Genomic DNA, 26,514 nt, shown 5'->3' with positions numbered 1-26,514 from the left:
TCCAGGCAAATGCGAGGTGATGCATTTTGGAAGATCCAATTCAAGAGCGAACTATACAGTAAATGGAAAAGCCCTGGGGAAAATTGATGCACCGAGAGATCTGGGTGTTCAGGTCCATTGTACCCTGAAGGTGGCAATGCAGGTGGATAGAGTGGTCAAGAAGGCATATGGCATGCTTTCATTCATCGGACGGGATATTGAGTACAAGAGTTGGCAGGTCATGTTACAGTTGTATAGGACTTTGGTTCGACCACATTTGGAATACTGTGTATAGTTCTGGTCGCCACATTACCAAAAGGATGTAGATGCTTTGGAGAGGGTGCAGAGGAGGTTCACCAGGATGTTGCCTGGTATGGAGGGCGCTAGCTATGAAGAGAGGTTGAGTAGATTAGGATTATGTACATTAGAAAGACAGAGTTTGAAGGTGGACCTGATTGAGGTCTACAAAATCATGAGAGGTATAGACAGGGTGGATAGCAAGAAGTTTTTTCCCAGGCTGGGGGATTCAATTACTCGGGGTCACGATTTCAAGGTGAGAGGGGAAAAGCTTAAGGGAGATATGCGTGGAAAGTTCTTTACACAGAGGGTGGTGGGTGCCTGGAACACATTGCCAGCGGAGGTGGTAGAGGCGGGCACGATAGCGTCATTTAGGATGTATCTGGACAGATACATGAATGGGCAGGGAGCAGAGGGATACAGATCCTTGGAAAATAGGTGACAGGTTTAGATAGAGGATCTGGATCGGCACAGGCTTGGAGGGCCGAAGGGTCTGTTCCTGTGCTGTAATTTTCTTTGTTCTTTGTTCTTCTTTGTTCTGAAAGTCTTGCCTTCCTTCTGACTGTCCCTTTCCCCAGTTGTCTCATTGGAGGGTGGCACCTTACTGCCCTTTTGGGATCCACTGCTTGTATTGACACTTCTGGCCATTTGTGCAAATGTAGTATTCCGCTATGTCTTTCCAGCCTGAAAAAGACCCATTAGTCCTAACTTTCTCATCTTCCGTGTGTTAACCAATTCTCTATTGATACCAATACATTACTTTCAGAATCCCAGGAGCTCCTATCTTGTGCAGTCATCTTTTGCCTTCTGAAAATCCAAATACACTACATCTACTGGTTCCCCTTTATCGACTCTGTTTGTTCTATCCTCAAAATGCTCCTGCAAAATCTGTCAAATATGATTTCCCTCTCACAAAACCATGTTGGCTGTTTGATTGTGTCAGACCTTTCTCAATGTCCTGCTATTATAACAATGAACTCTTGCACTTTCCCAACAACAGATGTTAAGTTAACTGGGTTATTGTTCTCAAACAACTGGGTTATTGTTCTATCTCCCTCCATCTTGAACAGGGCTATCATATTGACAGATTTCTAATCTGCTGGAACCCTCCCAGAATCCAGTAAGTTCTGGAATATTTTGGCCAATGCCCCCACTATCCCTGCAGCCACATGCTTTAAAACCCTTGGATGTATTAGTCCCATGAATTTGTCACATACTTCGTCCCTCATGTTACAGACATTATGAAATCTTGCTTCCCATTAGCACCTTGCTTATCTGTTACCTTTGTGAAGTTTATAGTGTCCTCCACCATGAAAACTGATGCCAAATATTAGTTTAAATTATCTGCCATTTCCTTGTTCACTGTTATCAAATATCAAGTTGCATCCTCCAAAGTTCCTATGCCTACTTTAGCAACTTTTTTCTTTTTAAATACCTATAGAAGCTCTTGCAGTTTGTATATTTCTTCCTAATTTATTTTAATAGTCCATTTTCTTCCTCGTTATTAGCTTTTTAGTCATCAGCTTTTGATTCCAAAAAAAAATTCCCAATCCTCAGGCCTACCAATAGTTTCACTCCTATGTTTACCTTGGTTTTTGATTGGCTATTCTCTTTCACTGCCTTTGATAACCACAGGAGGTTCATCCTTCCCATTGAGCCCTTTTTGACTGGAATAAATTTTTGCAGATAATTATGAAAGACCTGCTTAAATATCTGCCACTGACCTTCCCCTTAGTCTATTTTCTCAGCCCACTTTAGACAACTCTTTCTTTATACCTCCATAATTGTTCTTATTTAATTTGACATCACCGGTTTAAGACCATGTCACTCTCCCTCAGACTGAATTTTAACTTCTACCATGTTGCAGTTGCTGTGGCTAGAGGATTCTTAACTATGAGATCATTTATTAATCCTACCTCATTGCACATTAAAAGATCTAAAATAGCCTGTTCCTGGATAGGTTCTGCAATGTGCTACTCTAAGAAACAATCAGAGACATAGAGCAGTACTGCACGGAAACAGACCCTTCAGTCGAACTTGTTCATGCCGACCAGATATCCTAAATTAATCTAGAGCCATTTGCCAGCATTTGGCAGAAATCCGTCTAAAGCCTTCCTATTTGTATGCACATCTAGATGCCTTTTAAATGTTGTGATTGTACCAGCCTCCACCACTTTGTCTGGCAGCTCATTCCATACACGCACCACCCTCTACGTGAAAATGTTGCCCCTTAGATCCCTTTCAAATCTTTCCCCTCTCACCTTACACCTATCCCCTCTAGTTTTGGACTCCCCCACCTAGGGTGACTGTTCACCCTATCCATGCCCTTCATGATTTTATAAACCTCTGTAAAGTCACTCCTCAGCCTCTGATGCTCCAAGGAAAATAGCCTCAGCCTATTCAGCGTCTCCCTATAGCTAAAACCTCCAAACCCGGCAACATCCTTGTAAATCTTTTCTGAACCCTTTTCAAGTTTCACAACATCCTTCCTATAGCAGGGAGACCAGAACTGAAAGCAGTATTCCAAAAGTGGCCTCATCAATGTCCTGTACAGTTTCAACATGACCTCCCAACTCCTATACTCAATGCACTGACCAATAAAGGCAAGCATATCCAATGCCTTCTTCACTACCCTGTCTGCCTGCTACTCCACTTTCAACAAACAATGAGCATGCACTCCAAGGTCTCTTTGTTTGGCAAGATTCCCCAGGACCTTCGCTGATGCACTGTATAAATTTGTCTTCCATGTCACTCTTACCCATCTGTTAGGTCCTGTCAATACGAAGATAGAAATCACCCATGAGAATTATAGTGTTCTTCTTCCACAGCTTATTATTCTCTGATTTATACTTTGTCCTACAGTGAAGCAAATCTTTGGGGCCTATGGACGACCCCCACTTCTTCCCCTTGCTCTTTCCTATTTTCACCCAAGCTGATTCCATATCACAATCTATTGCATCTATATCACTGGTCACCACTGCACTCATATCTTCCTTTAATAATAAAGATACTCTGCCTCTTCTTCCTTTTCCTTTTAGCCTATTTGTTGAGAACGTCAAATGCCCTTTAATATTGAATTCCCAGTCTTGGTCACTACGCAATCACATCTCTAACAGCTATCGTAGAATTTATTTCTATTTGTAATGTCAACTCATCTATTTTATAACAAACGTGGCAGGCATTCGATAAACAGCCTCAAACTTTGACTTTTTAACCATCATTACTCTCTCTGTTCTAATTTCTGCTGCAATCATGTTTATATTTTTTAACCCTTCCTGTTAGTGATTGTTGTTTCCTTCCTCACAAACCTGCACCTCTACTCTCTCATTTCTTTTTTTAAACTTCTCTTCAATTGTACTCTCCCCCCATTAATTAGTTTAAAGTCCTCTTCTTACAGAATGTCACATGCCTTTCAATATCAGGTTCCCAGTTTACAACGTGAACTACACAATTTGCCAGGATTCTAGTTGTAGGATGTGTTAAATCAGGCCCATCCACTGGAACAGCTCTCCCTTTTCCCAGTATTGGAGTCAATGCCCCATGAATCGCAACCCATTTCTCCCACAGCAATCTTTGAACCATACATTTATCTCTTTCATCTTACTTACTCTGCACCAAGTTACATATGCCTCAGGTAGTAATCCTAAGCTTATTGTCTTTGAGGTTCTACTTTTGAATTTTGCTCCGAGTTACTTGCAATCCCGCAACAGAATTTCATTCCTAGTCCTACCTATGTCATTGGTATGTATGTGGTCCATCACTGTAGGGTCTATAGATTTAGCTTCCCACTCCAAGTTGCTCTCCAGCCCAGAAGAAGTGAGTTGACAGCAGGCAGGCAACACAGCCTTCAGGACCCTGTCTTTGTTCAGAGCACAGTCTCTATTCCCCAATTATTCTATCCCTGAATACTGCTACTACTCTCCTCTTTTCTCCCCTCACTTGAGTGGCACTCTGGGCCAGGATGCTTTGGTCAGTTTGTTCACTGTCGCTGCAGATTGTGCCCTCATCCATATCAGTGCAAACATCTCATACCTACTGAATAAGGGCCACTGACCGAGGCTCCTCCAAAGCTAAATTCTGCATCCTACCTCAGTCACACCCTCCTTTCCCTGACCTCAATAAATGTGATCAGTTAATCTAAGGGGTGTGAGTGCTTTCTGAAACAAGGTGTTAGGGACCCCTTTCACCCTCCCTGATGTGTCCTCAGCTCAGAGATGGAGTTCCTCGAACAGTGAACACTTGCTGCAGAATGTCCTGGAGAATTATACCAGAATCAACCAGCTCCCCAGGGATGCAGCTCGCTGTGCGCCCAGCCATTTCTGTTTTATTTAATTCATTCATTTCAATGTTAAACATTTTAGAAGTGAATTTCTTACATGTCCTCACCAGCTGGAATAAACATCTCCTGAAATCCTCAGCCAATTAAAAGAGACATGAAAGAACACTGACCAATCACCTTCCAGCTTTCCTGTCACATCACAGGCCTGCTTTGACAGATAGGAACAGGTTTAAGGGGCTCTCTCTGTGACTGCGAGGTTATCACGTCTCTTTGCTGTCCTTCTCACGTAGATGGGATTCTTCTTTATGGAGCTGCTCTCTCTCTCCTTATAAAGACGCTGTCCCTGTTCTCTCTTTTTGATAAGCCAGAGAGCTACAGACCAGTCAGTCTCACGTCAGTGGCAGGGAAACTATTGGACAGAATTCTGAAGCAGAGCATCTAACTCAACTTGGAGAGGCAAGGCCTCATAGGGAGGTCATGCCCAACAAATTTGATTGAATATTTTGAGGAGGTGATGAGGGTGGTGCAGTTGATGTAGTTTATATGAATTTCAGCAAAGCCTTTGACAAGGTCCCACAAATGAGACTTATCACGAAGGCAAATGCATATGGGATACAGGGTAATTTGATCATTTTGATAAAGCGAGGGGTGGGGCGGGTGAGGGAAAACGTTCTAACCCAGAGGGTGGTGACGATCTGGAATGTGCTACCTGGGAGGGTGGTAGAGGCAAATTACCTCACATCATTTAAAAAGTACCTCGATGAGCACTTGGTACATCAGAACATTTGAGGCTGCAGGCAAGTGCTGGGAAATGGGAATTAGGTTGAAGATCCGGTGTTTCTCAGGTGTTGGTGTAGACTCGATGGGCCAAAGGGCCTTTTATGCATTGTATCATCTTATGATTCTATGACTTTTTCTCTCTTTCCGAAGCTGCTGTCCTCTCTCTCTCTTCCACTGGTCAGAAGCACTGGCTCCTCCTCTGCTTTGTGGAAGATGACCTGATGAATACAGTGTCCATGTGTTTCAACTGATCTTCCTTCCTGAAGACCCCATTCTCAGAATCCTTCTCAATATCTAGATTCGACCTGATTCCCGAATCCAAAAGCAACACTACTCTGGCCAAGAGATAACAAGGTATAGATGAACACAGCAGGCCAAGCAGCATCAGAGGAGCAGGAATGCTGACGTTTCGGGCCTAGACCCTTCTTCAGACTCTGGCCAACCTTTAGCTTCACTCTGATGTTGTCATTAAATCTTTCTGCTCATCTGCTGACTTGATGTCTTTCTGTTCTAGCCATGACCCATTCCAATCAGGAATTGGGAGATGGAGAAGGTGCAAGCAATGTCCAAAGTTGATCAAATACCAAATCAGTGCAGAGGACCTGAACAAAACCCACATCTACTCCAGTACAGACAATCTGGAGAGTACCCAGGAATTGTGAATGGGACTGGGCAGCAGGATAATTATGACTCTTTTAAATGGAAAGTAAAGATTCTTCTTCACTGTTCCCATCAAACAGGACAGGAACAGCATGGTATCAGATACAGAGTAAAGTTCCCTCTCCTGGTAAAATATTGATCCCTGGCAGTAGAACTCTTTTCCTTTCTGGAGAGCTCTTGAGTTTATCCAGCTTCACGGAGTACTCTGGAACTGATGCCAACCTGGGCAGTTTGTGTCAGTCCAAAATGATTGATTGATAAAGGAATCTTACACACCAACATTCACCCTTAATGAATCTAGATCCCGTTTCTAACACATTGCACCATCAATTCCCTTTTATTAATGTTGTAACTACACAAAGTGTGACCGTGAAAACAATCAACTTCCACTCCAATGAATCTCTGATCATTTCCCAGCAAACACCAATTACCAGGGTAAAATACAATCAACCCCATTGTGAATCACTAAGTCTAAAGACATAAAGAGATAGCAAGAAGCAGCAGACCCCCCTCCCCCACTGCATCCACAAGTGCTGACATGTTGGCCTGTATCCTACCTTCCACCCTCTAAACCTCTTCACCTGACGAAGGAGCAGTGCTCCAAAAGCTTGTGATTTCAAAAAACCTGTTGGACTACAACCTGGTATCCTGTGACTTCCACATCCGCTGAACCTCAACTCAGGCCAAAGTCACGATGTGGAGATGCCGGGATAGGAGAAATGGTGGACAAAATCACAAATCATATGACACCAGGTTATAGTCCAACAGTTTTATTTGAAAAATGCAAGCTTTTGTAGCTCAGCTCCTTCCTCACATGTAGTGTGTGAGAGGGGATATAAGACACAGAACTTATAAGCTGAAAGGTAAAAACCCCAAAACTGGACACCTCTTGTTGAATCTTTAATCAATTAGGAAGGAGACTACTGATTGAAATGCAAAATCCAGATTCCTTTCCAGTCTTTGTCCCGAGGTAATTAAGGTTTTATCAATGTATACCAGAAGTGACATCTCAGGTCAGATAATGCATTTTAGGTGTGTGGTCTTGCTTAGAATCTGTCTATGTTTTAAACTGGGGTTAGGTTTTTTTTTGAGCAAAACAAAATGTATCTGCAACTACACAAACAAATTGGATGAAATAATTCGAGAGATTTCTGAAGAAGGGTCCTGACCCAAAACGTCAGCTTTCCTGCTTCTTTGATGCTGCCTGGCCTGCTGTGTTCCTCCAGCTCCACACTGTATTATCTCAGACTCCAGCATCGGCAGTTCTTACTATCTCTGTGTCAGTTTTAGGGTTGTTACCTTTCAGCTTGTGAATTCCAGGCCAAAGCCTGCTGCACTTGTTTGTTGCAATTAGCCCCATAATTATTATATTGGCTCCTAATCTAATATGGCCTCAATTTGAAAAATATTGGGCCCAGATCACCAATTGTCCAGAATATCTGCACTCTTCCAATTGGTGCTAGCACATGCCTGATTCTCACTTTCCTATTTGTCAGCTTGCGTTCAGATTGGTACCAGGATTGTTGCTGTTGAATTCCCTTCCTAACTCCCACGCTAAGCCCCTTTCTTTTCCATTAAGGCACACCTTAATACAGCAAACTTTGTTTTAACCAGCACCTTATGAACTGGCATCCTCAATAAACCAGCAAAAGTTTCTATTACGTTTCTATTACTTAGTGTGTGTTTTTACATTGATTATGTGGACCTCTTGATCAACTGGAATATTTGATCAACTGGTACGCTCCCAGTCCTATGGATGCCAGTCAATAAAATGTTTGCTGTACTTACCTTTTCACATTATGATGTGGTGGCCACTTTGTTTGAGAATGCTCCTGTGACTAAATGTGCCATATAAATGCAAATTGTTATTGACAGCAGTCTTTACAGAAATGAGAAAGATCAGATTATGCTTCAATAAGACATCGTCGAAGATCATCGAATCCCTACAGTGTGGAAACAGGCCCTTCAGCCCAACAAGTCCACACTGGCCCCCAGAGCATCCCACCCAGACCCATCACCCTATAATCCACCTAATCTACACATCCCTGAACACTACAGGCAATTTAGCATGGCCAATCCACCTAGCCTGCACATCTTTGGGCTGTGTTCTTCACAAGCCATCAGCTTGTGCACCAGAAGGGGGTTTCGTATCCTCTGTCTTCACTCTCCTGTACAGCAGCATGTATGCAGTCTCTGTCCTGCAGGAAGACAGCATTAATACACATCAATTAACAGGGCAGTCATCGAAAACTCATCACAGAGCAGCCACAGCAGCAAAACCCTGTGCTCCCACAGCATGAGGAACAAGACCCACTGAGCGGGGAATGACAGCAGCCTTCCCCCATCAGATACAGTTTCAATGTTAAAAGGTGTATACAAGAGAGAGGGGGCAAGATGTGGGAGAGTGGACAGGAGATACTTTTATTTATACTGGAATAGAGTGAGTCGCTCAGTCCCTGGACTCTGAAACTGAAATGCCAATCAAATACAGGGAAGTAGGAGAAAGGGGAGATGGCCATTAACTGTGATAGTAGCATTACACTGCATGTGATAGGGTAATGATTGGTTGCTGATAGGCAGAGGGGACTCTTGTTTCCCATTCCCAGAACAACTGTGGAGCAGGCCTCAGACCAGAGGAAGAGCATTAGAGGGAACAGCAGAACCACTGCCTTCACTCAGAAATACCTGCATGAGCCAGAATGGCTGGAAATCCTCCTGCAGGGTATATTACACCAAGTACTTTAGATAGATAGATAGCTGCCTGGCCATTACTGCTAATACCACCACAAATGCTAAATGACATCATCAACAAGGCAAACTATTGAATATTACAGGATTCTGTACAAAATTAATGGCAGGGTGGCGATGGCCTAGTGATATTATTGCTCGAATATTAGTCCAGAAACTCAGCTAATATTCTAAGGACCTACCAAGGCAGATGGGGGAATTTGAATAAGATTAAAGAAAACTGCTAATGACCATGAAACCATTGTTGAAAAACCCATCTGGTTCACTGATGTCCTTCAGGGAAGGAAATCTACCATCCTTACCTGGTCTGGCCTACATGTGACTCCAGATCCACAGCAATGAATTTGGTTGACTCACAACTACCGTCTTGAGAGCTGTCTCACAGACGAGTCAAGCAATAGCCTGACATAGTCATATTCTCAGCATCATACCTTAGAGTCAATGTCCCAGACACCACCATAACCGTTCTTGGATATGTCCTGTCCCATCAGCAGGCCAGACCCAGCAGAGTGGTATATAGTCAGGACGGAGTTGCCTTGGGAGTCCTCAACATTGACTCTGGAACCCATGAAGTGTCATTAGCAAGGAAACCTCCTGCTGATTACTACGTACCGACATCCTTCAACTGATGAATCAGTACTCCTCGATGTTAAACAACACTTCGAGGAAGTACTGAGGGTTGAAAGGATGCAAAATGCCCTCTGGATGGGGAATTTCAATGTGGCTCAGCAACAGTACTAATGATCGAGCTGATTGGGTCCAAAAGAACATAGCTGTTGGACTGGGTCTGCAGCAGGTGGTGAGGGAACCAACAAGAGGGATAAACATACTGACGTCATCGTCACCAATCTGCCAGCTGCAGATGCATCTGTCCATAACAGGATCGGTAAGAGTGACCACTGCACAGTCCTTTTGGTTATGAAGTTCCGCCTTCACATTAAGAATACCTTCCATCATGTTGTGTTGCACTATTACCGTGCTAAATGGGACAGACTTCGAAAAGATCTAACGATTCAAGACTGAGCCATGAGGCACTGTTGGCCATCAACAGCAGCAGAATTGTACTCCAGCATAATCTGTAACCTCATGGCCCGGCATATCATCCACTCAACCATTACCATCAAGCCAGGGGATCAACACTGGTTCAATGGAGAGTACAGGAGGGGATGCCAGGAGCAGAACAAGGCGTATCTAAAAATGAGGTACCAACCTGGTGAAGCCACCAAACAGGACTACTTGCATGCCAACAGCATAAACAGCAAGTGCTGTACAGAGCTAAGTGATCCCACAACGAACTCATCAGATCTAAGCTCTGCAGTCGTGAATTGCAGTTCTCAATTAAGCAAGCCACTAGAGGAAGAGGAGGCTCCACAAATATCCCCATCGTCAATGACTGAAGAGCCCAGCCCATCAGTGCAAAAGGTAAGGCTGAAGCTTTCGCAGCAATCTTCAGCCAGAAGTGCCAAGTGTATAATCCATCTTGGCCTCCTCCAGTGGTCCCCAGCATCACAGATACCAGTCTTCAGCCAATTCAATTCATTCCATGGGATATCAAGAAATGGTTGGAGACACTGAATACTGCAAAGGCTACCAGACTTGACAACACTTCAGCAATAGTACTGAAGACTTGTGCTCCAGAACTTGCCACACCCTTGGTCAAGCTCTTCCAGTACAGTTACAAAACTGGTATCTACACATCAATGTGAAATATTGTACAAAAAGCAGGACAACTCCAACCCACCCAATTACCTCATCAGTCTACTCTCAATCATCATCATTTATTATACTCATTGGAATTCAGAAGAATGAGGGGAGATCTTATAGAAACATATAAGATTATGAAGGGAATAGATAAGGTGGAGGCAGGGAGGTTGTTTCCACTAGCAGGTGAAACTAGGGGGCATAGCCTCAAAATAAAGGGAAGCAGATGTAGGACTGAGGTCAGGAGGAACTTCTTCACCCAAAGGGTTGTGAATCTGTGGAATTCCCTGCCCAGTGAAGCGGTTGAAGCTTCCTCGCTGAATGTTTTTAAGGCAAGGCTAGATAAATTTTTGAACAGTAAAGGAATTAAGGGTTATGATGAGCGGGCGGGTAAGTGGAGCTGAGCCTCAAAAAGATCAGCCATGATCTTATTAAATGGCAGGGCAGGCTCGAGGGGCCAGATGGCCTACTCCTGCTCCTAGTTCTTATGTTCTTATGGAAAGTGATGGAAGGTGTCATCAACAGTGCTATCAAGCAGCACCTGCTCAGCAACAACCTGCTCAGTGTCACCCAGTTTGGGTTCCACCAGGGCCACTCAGCTCCTGACCTCATTACAGCCTTGGTTCAAACATGGACAAAACAGCTGAATTCCAGAGGTGAGGTGAGAGTGACACCCCTTGATATCAAGGCTGCAGTTGACCAAGTGTGGCATCAAGGAGCCCTAGTAAAACTGGAATCATGGGTATTAGGGGGCAATGTCTCTCCTGGTTGGAAGCATGCCTAGCACACTGAAAGATGGTTGTGGTTGTTGGATGTCAGTCATCTCAGCTCCAGGAAATCTCTGCAGGAGTTCCTCAGGGCAGTGTCATAGGCCCTATCATCGTCAGCTGCTTCATCAATGACCTTCCCTCCATCATAAGGTCAGAAGTGGGGATGTTCACCGATGATTTCACAATGTTCAGCACCATTCATGACTTCTCAAATACTGAAGCAGTCCATGTTCAAATGCAAGAAAATCTGGACAATGTCTAGGCTTGGACTGACAACTGGCAAGTAATATTTGTGCCACACAAATGCCAGGCTATGACCATCTCCAATAACAGACAATCTAACCACCACACCTTGACATTCAATGGTGTTACCATCACTGAATCCCCCACTATCAACATCCTGGGGGTTATCATTGACCAGAAACTCAACTGGACTCTATACTTAAACACAATGGCTATAAAAGCTGGTCATACACTATGAATCCTGCTGTGAGTAACTCACTTCCTGACTCCCCACCGTTTGTCCACTATTGACATGGCTCAAGTCAGGAGTGTGATGGAATACTCCCCACCTGCCTGGATGGGTGCAACTCCAGCAACACTCAAGAAGCTTGACACCATCCAGGACAGAGCAGCCCGCTTGATGGCACCACATCCACAAGCATCCACTCCCTCCACCACCGACGCTCAGGAGCAGCAGTGTATACTATCTACAAGATGCACTGCAGAAATTCACCAAAAAGCCTCAGGCAGCACCTTCCAAACACATGATCACTTCCATATAGAAGGACAAGGGCAGCAGATACTTGGGAACACCATCATCTGCAAGTTCCCTTCCAAGCCACCCACCATCCTGACTTGGAAATATATTGCCGGTCCTTCACTGTTACTGGGTCAAAATCCTAGGATTCCCTCCTTAACATGGTAGGTCAAACCACAGCAGGTGAACCGCAGCTGTTCAAGAAGGCAGCTCACCACCATCTTCACAAGGGCAACTAGGGGCAGGCAATAAATGCTGGCCACATCACAGGAGTGAATTTTAAAAAAATTCACAGGATACTAACTATGTCAAAATCTCCACCACACTCCCTGCCAATTCATCTGAACAATTACATTCAGAAATGGTGAATAAACTGGATGATACATTTTTAAAGACTTTATTTCTTTTAAAATATTCCCTGATGAACTGTAAACTGACAGCTGAAGGGTGACCCACATTTTGCAATGTTACCAGCCCAGTAAGCTTACTGGGCACATCAACTCTGTTTGGACAAAGCATTGGAATGCACCAGGGAATAGCTGTTCCTCATCTTTTATTTAGTTGTAAAAGGCTTAGTGCTAATATTCTTTCTGTTTGCAAAGGACACAGCCTTTCATGCAAATATATGCAATTTCTAGTAAGTGTAAGGGGGCCACACTATGAGCCCAGATGATCTTCTTAAATTGGTTGTTCATGTTAGTCCTGGCACATTCAGGATTGATTAGTAGTGTTGTCCGGTAACAGAATGTTGGTCATGATGTTCTGCATTGTGCAAGTACAGACCCATTGCGTATGGTCAGTCCTATGCGTTGAGAACCACTGAAAAGACATGGTGTTTTACAGGATCTGCCAGTCACTGAGATGTTCAACCTGCACACCTGCCATCATGCCAGCACTGAAACTCGCATACTACTTTACTCAGTAGTGTGGTAGCTGGAATATCTGTTTGGCATGACAGCAACAACCTGTTCGTGAAGAATTCCACTCTCGTAGTTCAAATGAAAAACCATCATTTGCCTTCCCCTGTGTATCAATGGTCATTCATCTTAAGATTGAAACTGCCCTCAGGTTTTAGAATGCTTTTAGCCAAATGCTGGGGGAAAAAGAAACAGGCAGTCTATAACAACAACAGCAATAAAATGCTGCAACAACTTGTCCTTTCAAGATTTTTGAGGCTGAATGTCCTTCTTCCTGTAACTTCTGTTCAAAAGCTCTGATTTCACCTGTGAGAAGTTGGACCTTGGGTAAAATAGCCATTAGGGCCTATCGGCATGACCTGCTGAACACTCTTTACTTTGAAGGGAATCAGCAGCTGATCCAAATGGGACTCCAGCCACTTGAATTTCAGTCCCAGAGTGAGAGGAGCTCACTCCTTTATTCAAATCTCAGAGTTGTATGAACTGCTCGTGAATCTATTTGTAGAACTGCACAATTGTCTTTAATTGTACCTTTTTTGGGTGTGATTAATGTACTGCTGGAGCTTGCCAGGGTCAGTGTTGGTAAATAAATAACACTTCTTGTTTAAATCTATGCTACTGGTGACATCTAAGCTGACCACATACTAATGGGTGATTTGGAACATGCCTTAAACAACATTAAAGAAAGGAAGGGAATGAGGGGCAGAGGTGGCCTGGCTCAGTCTCTGTCTGTCTCTCTCATGACCCTGCCTGTAAAATGGACAGGCTCCTGATGAACATGGAACCTGTATGTGGGCCAAGACTGAGCAGCCAACACAATCACTCTCCCCTTGGAATGGCGCCTGTTTACTGTTCAGGACAAGCACAATCAGGAGTCAACAGTTTCAGTCCAGTTCAAGAAAATACTCACAATTTGGAGCAAGGGCCACCAAAGGTCCGTGTAATGTCGGCCCAGTTCACCTGTTTAGGAAACAGACCACAATGGCGTTACTGAAGCTTGTGTATCACGTATACTGCACCTGTCTAGGGGGAATGTCTATCACATACCATACATCTGCGAGTTGGGAACACATATCACAAATCATACAGGCATTTAGGGGAATGTATAGCACAGGCCATGCACCTATGTGGGAGTAAAACATATCACAGGTCATGAACCCATCCAAGGTACAGGCATATCACACGTCATGAACTGAAGAGTTCAGGTACACTGGGCAACTCTGCCCCCACATCCAGGCTGAGCCAAAACTTCCCATCTCTGAATTACCAGGTAATTTTTCCAGGTTTCAGGCAAAAAAAAAATTCCAGACTATACAGGAGCATTGGGATTAGGTTGTTGTCACATTGGAGAACTTCTCTGCCATGGTGAAAATAGTGGAGAAGCCCAGAAATTGGAATTCCTGCCCCCAAACAGGGCATCTTCCATTTTCACAGGGGTAGTAATGAGGTCGGATGGTGTTTGTTCATTCACAGATCACATAGGCAGCTGGGCATTGAAATCACTTTACTTGACTGGGATTTTAGGAGCTTTGCAATGTCTACAGTAGACCTGGTAACAGCCTACTGTTGTAAACTGAAAGTAAGCCTCCCACCACACTGTCCCCTCAAACACTCCCAGGACAGGGACAGCACAGGGTTAGATACAGAGTAAAGCTCCCTCTACACTTCCTCCATCAAACACTCCCAGGACAGAGACAGTACAGGGTTAGATGTAACAGTAGCAGTCAACCAATGATGGCATCGATGTTTCTCCGGTACTGCCAACCTTGCCCCTACAGGGAACAAGGGCAAAAGGGTTTCATGCTCTTTTGGATTTTTTTTTATTTCTTTCTTTCTCACTGGGTGATGCAGAGATGGTGAACACTATCTACTCAGACAGTGTGTAAAGCTCCTGACAAGGATTAATGGCAATGTAGACTTCATGTTATATTCTCTCAGGATTTGATGAACTACTTCTCAGCCAAATAATGAGAATTAAATATAGTCCCTGCACAAAATGGCGATTGATCCAGATAAGGTCCTATAAACGTCTCGTACTAACTCACAACACAGTCGCAGTCTTTATATAAAACTGCCAGGTTTCAGTGTTGACTGCCTCCCCCCGTACCTGCCCTCACTCTGGATCAGAGTAACTCTTACCTGAAACACATTGCTATCATTCAGTTCATACCACATGGAGTCTTTGAAGGATTTTACATATGCAATGTAATGTCCTAACGATGCCCATCCACTGTGAACCAGCACTGCATAAAGTTGGTATTGCCAAGATTCCTGTGGAAACAAGGTACATCAACATAAGGGAAGTCTCAGTCTGCCCCTCGTAGCTCCCCTAACATTCAATTCAATCAAAACCTCATTCCTACATCAAGTGAACTTTCTCACACTGTCAGAGCGCAAAAACCCATCAGTCTCAGTCTTAAACTGCTTCCTCCCAGCTTCGTATTGTCCCCTTATCAAGGTCGTTAATATAGCTAGAAAGTGACCCAGGCCTCACCTTGTGATACTGCACTAAGTACAGACTAATCTGAAAATGACCTGCTTATTCTGAGCTCTTACTTTTAACCAAACCCCTATCCATACTAATTTCTCAATCCCATGATTAAACTCACCGAAAATAAGCATACAGAGCCTTGGGGCTCTTGTGGTGCAGTGGTAGTGTCTGTACCTCTAGACAAGGTAGGCTGGTTTCAAGTCCTACCTGCTACGGAGGTGGTGCATTAACATCTCTGAGCAGTTGATTAAAAATACCTAAACCTAACAGGGCTCTGGGCCAGAGAGGCCAGAATGAGCCTACTGGCATATCACTACAGAGCGCTGGGGGAGACTCGGTGAACTGAGTGGCATCCCTCTGAACACAAAAGACTCCCAGCCCAGTCTGCCCAGCCCCATCCTAGCTCTATCTGCCCAACCACACCCAAAGCCAGTCTGTCACTCATATCCAAGCTCATTCTGCCACCCCCAACCCTATCCCATTCTGCCCACACTCACCCTAGGCCATTCTTCCCACACTCACCCTAGCCCATTCTGCCTACCCTCACCCTATGCCATTCTGCCCAACCTCACCCTAGGCCATTCTGCCCACACTCACCCTAGCCCTTACTTCCAAATCTCACCCCAGGCCAGCCTGTCTAGACTTACCCTTGGTCAGCCTGTCTGGACTCACCCTAGGCCAGCACGTCTAGCCTTGACCCAGGCTAGCCTATCTAGACTCACCCTAGGCCAGCCCATCCAGTCTTGATCAGGCCAACCTGTCTAGACTCACCCTAGGCCAGCCTGTCTAGACTCACCTTAGGCCAGCCTGTCTAGCTTTTCTCTGGTCCAGAGTTCCCACCATCGCTCTAGGCCTTCCTTCCTACCTATTCTGAGGCTTGACTGCCCAGCCTTGTTCTAGGTTAAACTTCTGATTCTCCCCTTTCCAGATCAGGGCACCCTTCCCAAGATCTGCTGTTCCTTCCAGTGCTTCCTCCTCCCTTGCCTCTCCATATTTCCCACACAGTTAAACCTTCAAGATGTTTGAAAGAGGATGAACAGTAAAAGGAGGGGGGGCCTGACAGGAAGAGAGGGAGCAGAAACTGAGAGTTCAACTTTCTACAATAGGTACCTCCCAACAGTCTGAGAGAAATAGAAGAGCAGATGTGTAGGCAAATTTCAGAGAAGTGTAAAAGTAATGGGGTAGCGATTTGGATTTCAATTTACTCAACACTAACTGTGGTAATCATAATGTGGAAGGTTTAGAGGGAGTAGAATTCTTAAAATGCATCCATTGCAGCTTTTTAAGTCAGTACATAGAAAGCCATACAAAAGTGGCGGTGGAGGGGGGTGGAATACTCGCCTTTAGTTTACAGAACAAAACCAGGCAAGGTATTGAAGTATTAGTGGAGGAGCATTCTGCAGACAGCAATCATAACTCAGTTAGATTCAAGAAAAGAACAAGAATGAGCCTGAAATCAAGTTTTTCAACCGGGAGTGGGGAAGGCTGATTTTGATAAGATCAGATATGATTTAAAAGGCATTTGGATGAATACATGAATAGGAAACATTTAGAAGGATATGGGCCAGGTGCAGGGAAATGGGGTTAGCGTAGATGGACATTTTGCTCAGCGTGGACCAGTTTGGACCAAAGGGGCTGTCTCTGTGCTGTAGGACGCTATGACTCTATTTGATTAGAGCAGACTGGGAGCAGATACTTTCCAGTAAATCTGTCTCAGAATAGTTGGATGTATTAGAAAAGGGAATATGAGAGTACAGGACGAACATGACCCAATAAAGAAGAAGGATGGGACCATCAAATCCATTGAAGTTTGGATATTGAAGGACATACAGCATTGCATTAAGATTAAAAGAGACCTTATAGCAGACACCGAGGGCTCAGATCAGTAGAGCTCCTTGAGGTGTATAGAATATGCAAGAGGGAACTTACAACAGGGAGATAGAGCTAATAGGGGATATGAAGGGATAACGGCAGGTAAAATAAAGGGAAATTTGTTTTACAGGTTCTTTAAGGGTGAAAGAATAATGAGGGAAATAGTCGGGTCCGTTAAGGACTACAGAGGTAAATTTGTGTGTGGGGCCAGAGGATGTAGGCAGAGTTCTAAATGAATATTTTGTGTTAGTGTTGATTAGTGAGAGAGGTGATGTGAGAATAGAAATCATGGAGAGGGCCTGTGATATAATTAAAGAAATGATGAAAGACAAAGGAGGTTCTGAGTGGTCTGGCAGGCTTAAGAGTAGATACATCTTCAGGGCCAAATGAAATATATCCCAGGTTGGGCGGCACGGTGGCTCAGTGGTTAGCAGTGCTGCCTCACAGCGCCAGGGACCCGGGTTCGATTCCACCCTTCGACGACTGTCTGTGTGGAGTTTGCACATTCTCCCCGTGTCTGCGTGGGTTTCCTCCGGGCGCTCCAGTTCCTCCTACAGTCCAAAGATGTGCAGGGTAGGTATATTGGCCATGCTAAATTGCACATAGTGTTCAGGAATATGTAGGTTAGGTGGCTTATAGGAGGATGGGTTTGGGTGGGATACTCTGAGGGTCGGTGTGGACTTGTTGGGCTGAAGGGCCTGCTTCCACACTGTAGGGATTCTAATAATCTAATATCCCAGGTTATTGACTGAAGTAAGGGAGAATAAGGGCATTTGCAAAAGTTTTCAATTCCTCTCTGACCACAGGAGAGATGCTAGTGTACAGCCAATGTGGTACTGTTATTCAAGAATGGAGCAATGGATAAACCAGAAAACTGTAGGCTGGTTAGTCTAACCTCAGTGGTAGGGAAACTATTAGAAGCAATTCTGACAGGCAGGATTAATCTGCATTTGGAGAAGCAGGGATTAATTAAGAACAATCAGCATGGTTTTTTTACAGGGAGGTCACGTCTGACCAACTCGCCTGAACTTTTATAAGAGGTGACCAGTTTTACCACAGAGTAGAATCATAGAATCCCTACAGTACAGAAACAGGCCATTTGGCCCATGGAGTCCACACTGACCCTCAGAAGACAATCCTACTCAGACCCAGACCCCACTTTATTCCCTTAACCCTACATTTACCATGGCTAACTCACCCAGCCTGTATATCCCTAGACACTCCATACAATTTAGTATGGTCATTCCATCTAACCTGCACATCTTTGGACTGTGAGAGAAAACCGAAGCACCTAGAGGAAAGTCACACAGACACAGGGAGAACGTGCAAACTCTACACAGATAGCCACCCACGGCTGGAATCGAACCTGAATCGCTGAGCTGTGAGACAGCAGTACTAACCACTGAGCCACTGTGCTCCCTCATATAGATGAAGGCAATGCCTTTAATATAGTCTACTTGGATTTCAGAAAAGCTTTTGATAAGGTACCACATAGGAGACTGATAGCAAAGCTAAGAGCCATGATATGCAAGGACATTTGACAAATTGGATCCCCAATTGGCTGAGTGTCAAGAAGCAAAGGGTGAAGGTTGAGGAGTGTATTTCTACTGGGAGCCTGTGTCCAGTGGGATCCCACAGGGGTTAGGGTTGGGGCCCTTGTTGTTTGTGGTTTATATAATGAATCAGACTTGAATGTAGGAAGGTTGAACAGTAAGTTCGCAGATGATATAAAAACTGGAGGGGTGGTAAACAGTGAGGAGGGTGGCCTTCGACTATATGTGGGCTGGTCAGATGGGCTGAAATGCGAGATGATGCACTTGGGCAAGACAAACAAGGCAAGAGAATACATGATAAACAGTAGGACTGTGGGAAGCACCGAATATCAGAGGGGCCTCGGTGAACATGTCCACGAGTCCCTTAAGGTATCAGGGCAGGTGGATAAAGTGGTTAAGAAGGAATACAGTATACTTTCTCAGAGATAGTAAGAACTGCCAATGCTGGAGTCAAAGATAACACAGTGTGGAGCTGTTGGAGCACAGCAGGCCAGGCAGCGTCACAGGAGCAGGAAAGTTGATGTCTTGGGTCATTTCACCCCATTTCTGAAGAAGGGTCCCAACCGAAACGTCAACTTTCCTACTCCTCTGACGCTGCCTGGCCTGCTGTGCTTCTCCAGCTCCGCACTGTGTTATCTATATATGGTATACTTATCTTTATTAGCTGAGGCAGACATTTTAAGAGCAGGATGTTATGCTGGAACTGTATAAAACATTGGTTAGGCCATAGGTAGAGTACTGTGTGCAGTTTTGGAATCCACATTATAGGAGGAATGTAAAAGCACTAGAGAGGGTGCAGAGGTGATTTACCAGGATGTTGCCTGGGCTGGAGAGTTTCAGTTATGAAGAGAAATTGGGCACACTAGGGTTGTTTTCCTTGGAGCAGAAGAGATTGACAGGGAGCATAATTGGGATATATAAAATTATGAGGGGCATAGATAGGGTAGATAGGAAGAAACATTTCCCCTTGATGGAGGAATCATTGATTGGAGGCATAGATTTAAGGTAAGGGACAGGAGGTTTAGAGGAGATGTGAGGAAAAGCTTTTTCACTTAGAGGGTGGTAGGAAACTGGAACTCACTGCCTGTAAGGGTGGTACAGGCAGAATCCCTCATAGCACTTAAGAAATATTTAAACGTTCACTTGCGATGCCATTGGATACAAGAGAATGGGCCAAGTGCTGGAAAATGGGTGATTGCTTTTGACTGGTGCTGAAGGGTCTTTTTCTGTGCTGTAGATCTACATGAGTCCAACTGAAATCCAGGTGACTATAGAAAGAGTGAGTGCAGAGCAGGAAAAAAAAATTGCGAGAACTAAGATCAGTCCTGAGGATAGATACTGAAGTAAAGTCCTCACAAGAATAGTTAATCCAGTTTTAAAGCAGAACATTTTAAGGTTTGAATTTTCAGTTTTAAAGTCTTCAGTGTACTTCTGTTAAGTTTAGTGAGGAGTTACAGGAGGAGAGAGACTGCAGGGTACAGTTGGATGACTATCCTGTTCCATGTGGGAACTCCAGGATGCTTCTTCTGGATAAGAACACAAGCAAGAAGTATGCTAGGCTGAAAGTGCTCTGTCTCCCATCTACCAGAGCTGGAGCAGCAACTGGACCCACTGCAGTACATCATGAGGCTCAGTCACATCAATGCTATACTCCAGGAAGTGGTGAACACACAGTGGAAACGAAGGCTGCCAGAGAGGAAATGGATGAACACCAGGTAGTCAGGAAGGTTCAGGTAGCCTGAGTGCATCCTCTTCTCCAACCAGTGTTCAATTTCAGGGGAGCTGGGACCTCTACAAACCAGGCAGGTTACACCTCACCAAGACTGTGACCAATATCTCATCAAAGTGGTCTGCTAGCGCTGTTGGAGACTAATGTAACAGGAAACATGCAAAACCGAATACAGATTCAGAAGGAAGCGGAGCAAAGGATGGAAGTTAGCAAGTGAGTTTGAAAGGCAGAGAAAATACAGACTGGAAAACAGAGAACATGGGAGTTTTTCAGTGAGTAGTAATTAAAAAAACCTCTAGGCAAGTCTAATGAATAAGGCAGATAAACTGAGGGAACAGATAAACTACATAAACAAGGGGGCAATAATAGCAGGGGTTTCCATTATTCCAATACTGACTGAGATAAAATCAGTGTAAAAGCAAAAAGGGTCCAGAATGCCTTTTCTTTATTTACTCGTGGCACATGAGCCTTGCTGGCTGGGCCTGCATTTGATGCCCAAGAGAAGGTGGTGTTGAGCTGCCTTCTTGAACCGCTGCAGTCCTTGTGGTGTAAGTTGCCCTTAGGGAGGGAATTCCAGGATTTTGACCCAGTGACACTGATAGAACGGTGATATATCTCCAACGTCGGAATGGAGAGTGGTTTGAAGAGGAACCTGCACGTGGTGGCATTCCCTTGTATCTGCTGCCCTTGTCTTTCCATATGGAAGTGGTTGAGGTTTTGGAATGTGAGGATCTTTGGTGAATTTCTGCAGTGCATCTTGTAGATAGTACACACTGCTGCTACTGAGCGTCAGTGGTGGAGGGAATGGATGTTTGTGAATGTGGTGCCAATCAAGCAGACTGCTTTTGTCCTGGATGGTGTGAAGCTCCTTGAGTATTGTTGGAGCTGCACTCATCCAGGCAAGTGGGGAGTATTCTATCACACTCCTGACTTGTTCCTCGTAGATGGTGGACTGGGTGTGGGAAGATAGGAGGTGAGTTACTCGCTGCCTCTGACCTGCTCATGCTGCCACTGTACATTTATGGTGAATCTAATTGAGTTTCTGAGTCAATGCTAACCCCTGGGATGTTGATAGATGGAAACTCAGTGATGGTAACACGATTGAATGTCAATGGCAGTGGTTAGATAGTCTTTTGTTGGAGATGGTCATTGTCTGGCACTTGTGTGATGTGAAGGTTACTTGCCACTTGTCATCTCAAGCCTGGATACTGTCCAGATCTTGTTGCATTTAGACATGGGCTGCTTCAGTATCTGAGGAGTCGCAGATGGTGCTGAACATTGTGCAATCATCGGCGAACATCCCCACTTCTGACCTTATGATGGAGGGCGGGTCATTGATGAAGCAGTTGAACATGGTTGGGCGGAGGACACTGCCCTGAGGAACTGCTGCAGTGATGTCCTGGAGCTGAGATGACTGACCTCCAACAACCACAACCATCTTCCTATGTGTCAGGTATGACTCCAACCACCGGAGTGTTTGCCCCCTGATACCCATTGATTCCAGTTTTGCCAGGGCTCCTTGATGCCACATTCGGTCGAATGCAGCCTTGATGTCAAAGGCTGTCACTCTCACCTCACCTCCTTTGTCCATGTTTGAACCAAATCTGCAATGAGGTCAGGAGATGAGTGGCCCTGGCAGAACCCAAACTAGGCGTCACTGAGCAGGTGCTGCTTGATAGCGCCATTGATGATACTTTCCATCACTTTACTGATGATTGAGAGGACACTGATGGGGCACTAATTGGCCTTGTCCTGTTTTTATGTACAGGACATACTTGGGCAATTTTCCACATTGTCAGGTAGACGCTAGTGTTGTAACTGTACAGGAAGAGCTTGGCTGAGGGAGCAGCAAATTCTGGAGCACAAGTCTTCAATACTATTGCCAGAATGTTGTCAGGGCCTGTAGCCTTTGCCGTTTCCAGTGTCTCCAACCATTTCTTGATATCACATGGCGTGAATCGAATTGACTGAAGTGTGGTATCTTTGATGCTGGGAACCACTGGAGGAGGTCAAGATGGATCAGCTACTCAGCACTTTTTCATAGAGTAGAATCCCTACAGTGTGGAAACGGGCCAATAAGTCCACACCAATCCTTCAAAGACCATCCCACCCAGCCCCCTTTTCCCTATAACCCACATATCCCTGGATGCTATGGACAATTTAGCATGGCCAATCCACCTAAACTGCACATCTTTGGACAGTAGGAGGAAACCAGAGCACACGGAGGAAACCCGCGCAGACACAGGGAGGCAGGATTTGAACCTGGGTCCCTGGTGCTGTGAGGCAGCAGTGCTAACCACTGAGCCACCGTGCCACCCCACTTCTGGCTGAAGATTGCTGTGAAAGCTTCAGCCTTATATTTTGCACTAATATGCTGGGCTCTTTCATCATTGAGGATGGGGATATTTGCGGAACATTCTCTTTCGGTGAGTTGTTTAATTGTCCAGCAACAACCATGACTGAATTTAAAAGGACTGGAGAGCTTAGTTGTGGGATTGCTTAGCTTTGTCTATCGATTGCTGCTTTTGCTGTTTGGCATGCAAGTGATAGACAGACAAAAAGTATTTGACATTGTAATTAAGTTAAATAAGAGGTCCGAATCATAGTCTGCTCCTCTTACTCGATGTGGGAAGCTGGGCATATTTTCAGTGCCTGGGACCTGCACGTGTGCAAGAAGTGTTTCCAGCTGCTGCTCCTGGAAGCCCGAGTTTCAGAGTTGGAGCAGTGTCTGGCGACACTGTGGAGCATTCGCAAGGCAGATAGTATCGTGGATAGCACGTATAGAGAGGTGGTCACTCTGCAGACTCAGACTCCACAGGCAGGAAGGGAATGGGTGACCATCAGGTAGAGCACGAGGGCTAAGCAGGGAGTGCAGCAATCTCCTGTGGCTATTCCCCTGCAAAACAGATATACCATTTTGGATATTGTTGAGGGGAATGGCCTTTCAGGGGATAACAGCAACAGCCAAATTCAGGGCACCATGGTTGGCTCTGCTGCAGAGGATGGGAGAAATAGGCATAGAAATGCTACAGTTACAGGGGATTCAATCGTAATGGGAGTAGACAGGCATTTCTGTGGCTGCAAACAAGAGTCCAGGTTGGTGTGCTGCCTCCCTGGTGCTAGGGTCCTGGATGTCTTAGAGCAGCTGCAGGACATTCTGGAGGGGGAGGGTGAACGTTGTCGTGGTACACGTTGATACCAATGACATAGGTTAAAAAAAGGGATGAGGTCCTAAAAGCAGAATATAGAGAACTAGGAAGAAAGTTGAAATGTAGGACCTTAAAGGTAGTTATCTCAGGATTACTACCAGTGCCATGAGCTAGTCAGAGCAGAAACAGCAGGATATATAGGATGAACAGGTAGTTGAAAAGATAGCGTGAGGGGAGGGTTTCAGATTCATGGGGCATTGGGACTGGTTCTAAGGGAGGTGTGAGCTGTACAAACTGGATTGATTACACCTGGGCAAGACTGGCACTGACATCCTTTGGTGGGGGAGTGTACTTGGTAGAGTGGTTGGGGAGGATTTAAACCAGTGTGGCAGGGAGATAGAAACCAGAGGAATAGGCCAGTAGATGCAGAAATTGAGGGAGAGGTAGAAACCAGGACAAACATGACTAAGGACAGGGAAACGGGCTGCTGAAAAGAGCAGGGGAGGTGGTCTAAAATGCATGTGCTTCAATGCGAGAAGTATAATGGGTAAGGTAGATGAACTTAGAATGTTGGTTAGTACTTGGAGCTATAACATTATTGCAATCATAGAGACTTGACTGAAAGAGGGTCAGGACGGAAGCTGAATGTCACAGGATTTAGATGTTTCAGGTGTGATAGAAGGGGATGTAAAAGGGGTCGGGGAGTTGCATTACTGGTAAAGGAGTATCTCACAGCTATATGGAGGGAGAATACATCAGAGGACTCATGCAGTGAGGCAATATGGGTAGAACTCAGGAACAGGAAAGGTGAAATCACAAACCTGGGAGTTTATTACAGGGCTCCCAGCAGCCAGTGGGAGATAGAGGAGTGAATATGTCACAGATTTTGGAAAGATTTAAAAACAGCAGGGTTGTTGTGGTGGGTGATTTTAACTTTCGCTATATTGATTGGGACTCACTTCTCGCTAGGGGCTTGGATTGAGCAGAATTTGCAAGGACCATTCAGGAGGGTTTCTTAACACAATATGTAAACAGTCCAACCAGGGAAGGGGTTATACTGGACCTGGTTTTGAGAAATGAGTCCACCCAGGTGAGTGAAGTTTCAGTGGGGGAGTATTTCGGGAGTAGTGACCATAATAGTGTGAGTTTTAAGTTACTCATGGATAGGGATAACAGCAGCCCTTGGATGAGGGTGTTAAATTGGGGAAAGGCGAACTACAAGAATATTAAGCAGAAGCTGGAGAGTGTTGATTGGAGGTGGCTGTTTGAGGGTAAATCCACATTGGACATGTGGGAGTATTTCAAATGGCAGTTAATAAGAGTTCAGGAGCGGCACGTTCCTGCGAGAATGAAGGATAGGTATGGCAAGTTACACGTGAACCTTGAATGACCAGGGATGTTATGACCTTGGTCAAAACAAAAATGAAAGCACACGGAAAGTTTAGGAGGATGGGAACTGACAAAGCCCTGGAAGTATATTGGGAAAGTACCAAAGAGCTTAAACAAGAAATTATAAAGGCTAACAGGGGTCATGAAAAGTCGTTAGCAAACAGGATTAAGGAGAATCTCAAGGCTTTTTATGCATATATAAAAAGCAAGAGGATAGCCAGGGAAAGGGTTGGCCCACTCAAGGACAAAGGAGGGAATGTATGTGAAGCCAGAGAGGTAGACGAGGTCTTAACTGAGCACTTTGTATTGGTATTCACCAAAGAGAAGGAATTGGTAGAGAATGATCTCAGGGAAGGGAGTGTCAAATTTCTAAGCCAAGTTGCTAATAAAAAGGAAGAGGTGTTGTTCATCTTAAAAAGTATTAGGATAGATAAGTCCCCGGGTCCTGATGGGATCTATTCCAGATTATTGAGGGAGACAAGAAAACAAATTTCTGGAGCATTGACAAACCTTTGTATCCTCTTTGGCAATAGATGAGGTCCCAGAGGACTGGAGAATAGCTAATGTTGTCCATTGTTTTAAAAGGGTAGCAGGGATAATCTAGGAAAATACAGGCCTGTGAGCCTCACATCAGTGGTAGGGAACTTAGTGGTAAATATTCTCAGGGACAAGACCTATACGCATTTAGAAGCAAACAGACTGATTAGCAATAGATAGCATGGTTTTGTGTGGGGGAGCTCGTGCGTCATTAACTTGATCGAGTTTTTTAAGGAGGTGACGAAGGTGATTGATAAGTGAAAAGGTTGATGTTGTCTACATGGAGTTCAGTAAAGCCTTTGACAAGGTCCCTCATGGCAGACTGTTACAAATGGTGAAGTCACATGGTATCGGGGTGAGCTGGCAAGATGGATACAGAACTGGCTCAGTCATAGGAGGCAGAGGGTAGCAGTGGAAGGATGCTTTTTGGTTTGGAGGGTTGTGACTAGTGGTGTTCCACAGGGATCAGTGCTGGGACCTCTGCTGTTCGTAATCTACATATATAATTTAGAGGAAAATGTAGCTGGTCTAATTAGTAAGTTTGCGGACGATACAAAGATTGGTGGAGCTGCAGATAGTGAGGGGGATTGTCAGAGGATGCAGCAGGATCATCTGGATGCATGGACAGAAAAATGGCAGATGGAGTTTAATCCAGATAAGTGTGAGGCATTTTGGAAGGTCACGTACAGGTGGAAATTATACAGTGAATGGCAGAACCCTTAGGAGTACTGATATGCAGAGGGATCTGGGTGTGCAGGTCCACAGATCACTGAAGGTGGCAGTGCAGGGAGATAAGGTAGTAAAAAAGGCCCATCGCATGTTTGCCTTTATTGGAAAGAACATTGAGTACAAGGATAGGCAAGTTATGCTGCAGCTTTATAGAACTTTAGTTAGGCCACATTT

The 26,514-nt window shown here is 44.8% G+C and overlaps 1 protein-coding gene across 3 annotated transcripts in view; it reads right to left on the bottom strand.

Moving 5' to 3' along the window:
• Positions 1-6,313: 6,313 nt before the first annotated feature.
• usp18 (ubiquitin specific peptidase 18) overlaps positions 6,314-26,514 on the bottom strand; it is a 55,928-nt gene continuing 35,727 nt past the window's right edge. For all 3 annotated transcript variants that reach the window (XM_048607534.1, XM_048607533.1, XM_048607535.1), the window contains 3 exons: positions 15,031-15,162; positions 13,802-13,851; positions 6,314-8,193 (listed from right to left, as the gene is read on the bottom strand). In XM_048607534.1, coding sequence (XP_048463491.1) covers positions 8,106-8,193; positions 13,802-13,851; positions 15,031-15,162 — 270 coding nt within the window. In that variant the 3' untranslated portion in view covers positions 6,314-8,105. The remainder of the gene's footprint in view (positions 8,194-13,801; positions 13,852-15,030; positions 15,163-26,514) is intronic.

This window comes from Rhincodon typus, chromosome 18 (genome assembly GCF_021869965.1).
Source record: "Rhincodon typus isolate 14 chromosome 18, sRhiTyp1.1, whole genome shotgun sequence".
NCBI lineage: Eukaryota > Metazoa > Chordata > Chondrichthyes > Orectolobiformes > Rhincodontidae > Rhincodon > Rhincodon typus.
The sequence above is the reverse complement of the archived record's forward strand: the minus strand, read 5'-3'. Positions and strand labels throughout refer to the sequence as shown.